The sequence below is a fragment of the Hypomesus nipponensis genome, chromosome 9 (genome assembly GCF_054491055.1).
Source record: "Hypomesus nipponensis isolate SF chromosome 9, ASM5449105v1, whole genome shotgun sequence".
NCBI classification, from domain to species: Eukaryota; Metazoa; Chordata; class Actinopteri; order Osmeriformes; family Osmeridae; genus Hypomesus; species Hypomesus nipponensis.
Genome location: NC_140369.1, coordinates 15,464,001 through 15,470,000, shown reverse-complemented (window position 1 = coordinate 15,470,000; position 6,000 = coordinate 15,464,001). Strand labels below are relative to the sequence as shown.

The window sequence follows — 6,000 nt, the reverse complement described above, 5'->3', positions numbered from 1 at the left end:
GGTTTCACCTCGTGCAAAGACACACACGCGGACATGGATCTCGATGGTGCACATGAGCACTTCCCATCCAAAAACCACAGAGAACATCTACGGCACCGGGCCATCTCTCCATCAGCCTCTGGTCTGCGCTCGACACCCACCCAGTTACCCAAGCTCACCTTTGCAGGCCGGGTGCGGTTCCAACCTTGTCCTGCGATAACCTGCCGGTATCTCCCTCCCTCCAGACCTGCTGGATAACACCCTGAGGCCTGGCTGTCTGCCAGAGAGGCATGACCCGACAGCCTCCTCTGAGAGCACATGCCTAAGGTTCCAGCGACGCGTACCGCACACACACACCCACCCACCGTCTGCTCGTACGGAGGAACGACTGAAACTCTTCGGGAGGGAACCTGCCTCCACGTTCGGGAGGCTCCAGAACGCGTTCAAACACCAAGACGGTAGCCAACGACGACGGGCGGCCGGGTTCCCAGTTTGAATAACGACAAGTAGCGTCACGCTAGAGGAAACAGGTATGGTGGGTCGAGGACGGTCGGCTTTGTGAAGGCTGAACGCCTCCGACGCGCATGCCCGTGGTAACAGCTCGGGGTTTGAATCAGGTTTGGAGCTCTGCTGCCCCTTGTTGTGATCCGGGCCCTCTCACAGGGCCTCCAGGTGGGGTTACCTAGCCAGCACGGACGCCCTCACGAGGGCCGGTCGGCCCCGCAGCCTCCGATGGGTGGCCTTCCCCATCCTCTCTTTGCCGCCCTCCATTCCTCTCAGGTGCTGCTGGACTCGGGGGGGCGCCCGCGGGACTTCCGTCAAGGAGACGCGGTGGCGGCAGGGACTCGGGAACCAGACCTCACCTCCCTCAGTCGATCGCACCTGGCCCAAAGAGTCGTGCTTTTTCTGCTTTCTATGTCTCTCTCTCTGTCTCTCTCTCTCTTTCTTTCTGGACAAACCGAGTTAATCACTCCCAGGTAGTGATTAAACAGGCCTCCCCTAGCCCCTCCCTTCTGGAGGAGTCATAGACCACTACCAAGCACATGTGACTCTCTCTCTCTCTCTCTCTCTCTCTCTCTCTTGCTGTCTCGCCCTCTCTCTCGCCCTCTGTCTCTCACTCTCTCTGTCACTCGCCAGCTCTGACTGTCCTCGGGAGATAGGAGGAGGAACCAGGAAGTTGTTGTGCTGATCAGAGCTGGCTGGTCCTGGCAGCAGACAGAGTAGGCACGCTCATGAGGAAGGAGGTTTCCTGCTCACACAGGCAGGGGAACAGGGGAAGGACAAGAGCTGCTCAACCCGAATCTCTGGCCTGCACACACACACACACACACACACACACACACACACACACACACACACACACACACACACACACACACACACACACACACACGACTGGGCCAACAGGTTGGGGAACATTACATTACAAACACAAGACAATGATTGGCTAGCTGCTACCAGTTTCGAGTTACCACCTGGAGCCCGACATGTCACCATGGGCTGTGTTTCCACACCCTAATAAGGATGACAGAATCAGTCTCCTCGGTCATGCTGACCCCCGAGGGAGAACTGGGCAACACGGTGTTGAGGAACTTATCCACCACATGGCTCGCTTCAAAATGATGGTTTACGTAAGCCGCCGCCTGAATGTTGGTCCTAGAACGTCAAGACACACACACACACACACTTACTCAGGCCTGGTTCTCAAGTCTGTCAGTAGTCTCACCACTCCACTCTCAACACAACCAGCCCGTGCAGCAGGACCGACAGTCTGTTTGTGTGACAGTGGAGTTCAGATACTACTGAGAATCAAATCCCCTATGACAGAAGAAGAAAAAGTATTTTGAGTTTTCTAAAAGCAGGAAATGTCTTTTGCAGATGTTATTTTGGGTTGCAGGGAAGGTCTAAGGAAAGGCTTGGCTGTGAGTCATGGTTGGAATGAAAGGGAGGAGACAGAGGGAGCAGGAGATGGAAGAGGAGCACCACTGTAAACAGGGGGGGGGGAGGGGGGGAGGAGGGTGAAGATGTTGGTGTGACAAGCAGGAGGAGGGTCGGATCCCACAGAAACAGCAGGATGAAGACCACCCATCTACAGGAGTGTCTGAGGGGGTGAGGAGGAGGAGGGAGGTCACTTCCTATCCTCTAGGAATGCCTCCTTCCTTCCTCCAGGGTCTCTCTGATCCGGGCGGGGCGGGGGGGGGGGGGGTGGGGGGGTCAGGAGGAGCTGGGCGTCCTACGAGGCAGGAGAGCAGATCAGACCTGCCCCCAGGGCCCCAGGGCCCCGCGGCCGCCCGGCTCCCCGCTGGCCTGGCTGCCTTCCAGAGGGAAGAGCTTAACAACAAGCAGCGTGCTTCTTCTATAAATACCTCTCACTCACACTCCCTCTCTTTTCCGCGTTCCTCCCTCCTGCCCCTCCCTCCCTCCCCTGTATGGGTTCACACACCGCGATGGCGCAGAACAGGAACCTGCCACGGAGGACAGGAAGTGTTTCAGCAGGGGAGGGGAGAAGGAGAGAGAAAGAGAGATAAAGAGATAGAGTGAGCGTGAGAGAGAGACGGCGTAAGGAAGTGATTGAGAGAGAGGGGAAGTGGAAGAGAGAAATAAAGGAAGATATGGTCGAAGAGAGAAAAAAAGTGAAAGGGGGGGGGGGGGGTGAGTTCTTACGAAGAGACCATGGACTTGTGGGACACACTGTTTTAAATGTGTCCACCGCAGTTTACAGAGACAGAAACACCACTACCACCAACTGGAGCTGATCCCCAAAATCAGAGTCAAGGTGCTGGTCGCTTGGGCTCTGTGTGTGTGTGTGTGTGTGTGTGTGTGTACGTTCTACATTCTCTGAGGGGTTGAAATAGTGCCATCTAAGCACAGAGCCCACATACAGCCCGGTGGAGTACAGTAGACAGCAGCAGAGCCTTAACAGGATCTGTGTCTTCACAGCTGTCCTCCGCAGCGCGCGCACACACACACACACACACACACACACACACACTAGAGGGAAACATCTTTATTTAGATTCTTTTTTTTCTGCCTCCAACTCCCTCTCTATCTGTCTATTTTTCTGTATCTAGGCCTCTCCCCCTCTTTCCTCTCCCAGCTACAGTAGATGCCATGTGGGTACAGCTGGCCCAGGGCCCTGGGTCTGCAGTCAAGCCTATGCAGGGAGGGGGGGGGGGCATCTGCCTCACACAGCCTTCCTCACCTAGACATCTCAGACTCGCTGTACACACACCGACATCACACATTCACACCATCCGCCACGCCTTATCAGAATGATAGACGACACCAACACACACAGACCTGAAATTGGACCCCCGCTGGCTGGGTTCACGCTGGGTTCAGCAGGCCGGCCCTCGACTTCCTGCTCCTCCCCTTCCTTACGCAGAAACCGACAACAACCACCACGCTTAACAAGCGTCCGCTAGACTGAGGGAGAAGACTGCACGGCTCACAGGACCCCGTCAGCGTGCGGCCCCACCTGGGGCGTGGCCCACGGCCGCTTCAGTCCTGCCGTGCACCGCCCGGCTAGCAGGCTACGCTAACTGCACAGCGTTTGTCAACAGCGTGTCGAGTTGAGCGCTCCCTATCGCGTTCCCCACATGGTTGAGATCAAAAGGCGCCCCCCCCCCTCCCCCCACCAGGGGCCCTGGGCAGCTCCGTCTGACAGGAGCTGCTGCACCTGGTGACTTCATCACCAGCCAGCCTCAGCAGACCTGAGCCTGGGGGCCAAGCCTCGCTCCACACAGCCCCCCGGTCGCACGGCCATTCTCAGTCAATCTAATTGGCTAAGGCGCCAATTTACTACACGCTGGAGGAATGACTTCTGAAGGGGGGAGGGGGGGGGGTGTAAAGTGCTGTGTCGTTGTGGGGGTCTGAGACCAGGCTCTCCTGAGGTGGGCCGCTGTGAGAGCACGGGGGGGGAGGTCCTCCGGGTCAGGTGGCGAGCGTGTGGGTGGGTGGGTGGGTGTGGAGGAGAGCCGGGGGGGCCGGCCTCGCGGCGGTACTCACTCTGTTCGTCTCCGAGCCTCCATGCCATCGGGTAGGAAGAGCTTGATGGTCGACACTATGCAGCCATGGGTGACTGGAAAACACACACACACACACACAGACCAAGGTCAGCATCCTCATAGGAACGCCGATCGACAACGATGAGCAAACAGAGAGAGAGAGAGAGATGGTGTGTGCGTGTGAGGGCACGCGCTTCTGTTGTTGTGAAAGCGGTGCGGCGGTTGCAGCGAGGCTCATTTCAACACCCCTCCAGTCCGCCTTGGAGCCGTCTGGGTTTCCACACAGCCTCCCACCGCTCTGCCAAGACACTGACATCATGGCCTTCCACACAGCCTCCCACCGCTCTGCCAAGACACTGACATCATGGCCTTCCACAGCAGCCAGACCACCGTTTGAAAATGTCTAACGACGACAACACACGCATTTCTGCAGCGCGCGCACACACACACGCACACTTCTGCTCGTTCTCTACGCAGACTGACCTAAAACGAGGACGAAATGTCAGACAGCTATAAACAAGGTAGTGAAACGGCGAGCTCTCTCCCGACACTCCCCGGAGCTGCAGACCTGACCTAAATGCTTATGTGTACGTTGTATGTGCTCACCGGCGCGCGCGTGTCTGTCTGTGTCTGTGTGTGTGTGTGTTCACTGACCTATGCATGACAACAGGGTCTAGGCCCGCCTCCAGCCATCCAAGTGGAATGTAAGCTCCAGAGGTGCTCTGCATGAGGCAGATTTACATCACACTGACGAAGCTCTGACCTAGGAGGTCGGGTAGAAAACTGTGCTCGCTCCACGCCATTAGATAGAAGACCGTAAGACGAGGTTCCCGCCGTGTGGACAGGGTCGGCAAGTCTGGCTGCAGTCGTGACGTGAGCGCGGGGGGGGGGGGGGGGGGGACGACATGAGTCGGCTCGAGAAACGCAGTTTGTTTTCCGACCCAGGTGGAAGCGGCGTTTCAGTTCAGCGCTCGAGCCCCCTCCCTCTCTCGTGTGGTTGTGATCTGCTTCACCATTTGAGGTCAAACAGACCAGCTCCCAGAGGGGAAGTGCTTTTTTTTGCGGTCGTGTGTCTCCCCCCCCCCCCCCAACACACACACAGTCTCTCTACCAGAGCCATGTTTAACTCTCCTGTGACCCTTCACCTTTGCGTGTGTTCTCGGTGACGTCCACCCCAAACTGGACGATGTCTCCGGAGAGGACCTCGCAGGGCGGGCTCTCCTCTGAGCCGCGGCTCAGCCGCTGGCTGTTGATGAAGGTGCCGTTGCTGCTCTTAGTGTCCTGGAGGAAGAACTGCAGACCAGAGAGCCAGGGTTAGGACACACACACTAGAATAACCAGGTTTAGGACACACACACACACACACACTAGAACAACCAGGGTTAGGACACACACACAGCGACAAGGGCAATCCAGGAGTACAACAGTACAGCATGCAAGATCCAATCCAAAATCCCCAATAAATCATCCAGCCCAGAAAACCCAGCTTCCTGTCCACCCAGCTTCCTGTCCACCCAGCTTCCTGTCCACCCAGCTTCCTGTCCACCCAGCTTCTTGTCCACCCAAACAGTGAGAAGCAGCGTGAGCCTTCACCCAGCCTCCGAACGGCCCAGGTTCATTTGGTATTTTTATGAAGCACAGGACGACCCGTGCACACAACACACACACACACACCAGATCCATGACAGCACTGGGGCAGCCCTCAGAGTGAACAGCCCTTCACCCCCTTCCCCTGGGCTCTCCATAGGGCGAGAGGCAGCCTGGCGCCAGCACCCACGCCTCCGACGGAATCCTCTCCCCGCTGAGCCTAGCGACGAGGGCTCGAACGTGGGTCGTACGTCAGGACAGAGACGGAGCCGGGGGCGAGAGGAGCGACGAGAGGGCGAGGCGTCGAGAACAAAAGACCCTATCTCCCAACGTCGTCCACTCCGGTGGAAGTAGTGATCACCATGGAGACCGACGTGCAACTTCTCCTCCTCCCCCCCCCCCCCCCCGGCAACCACAGCCTGACAGA

At 57.6% G+C, this 6,000-nt stretch overlaps 1 protein-coding gene across 13 annotated transcripts in view; it reads right to left on the bottom strand.

Moving 5' to 3' along the window:
* slmapa (sarcolemma associated protein a) overlaps positions 1 to 6,000 on the bottom strand; it is a 38,616-nt gene that overhangs the window by 25,136 nt on the left and 7,480 nt on the right. For 12 of the 13 annotated variants that reach the window (XM_084704204.1, XM_084704201.1, XM_084704205.1 and 9 more), the window contains exons 2-3: positions 5,132 to 5,279; positions 3,988 to 4,060 (exon numbers count right to left, since the gene is read on the bottom strand). In XM_084704204.1, coding sequence (XP_084560330.1) covers positions 3,988 to 4,060; positions 5,132 to 5,279 — 221 coding nt within the window. Of the gene's footprint in view, positions 1 to 661; positions 1,211 to 3,987; positions 4,061 to 5,131; positions 5,280 to 6,000 lie in introns of those variants that run through there. The other variant, XM_084704214.1, reaches the window with a different exon arrangement.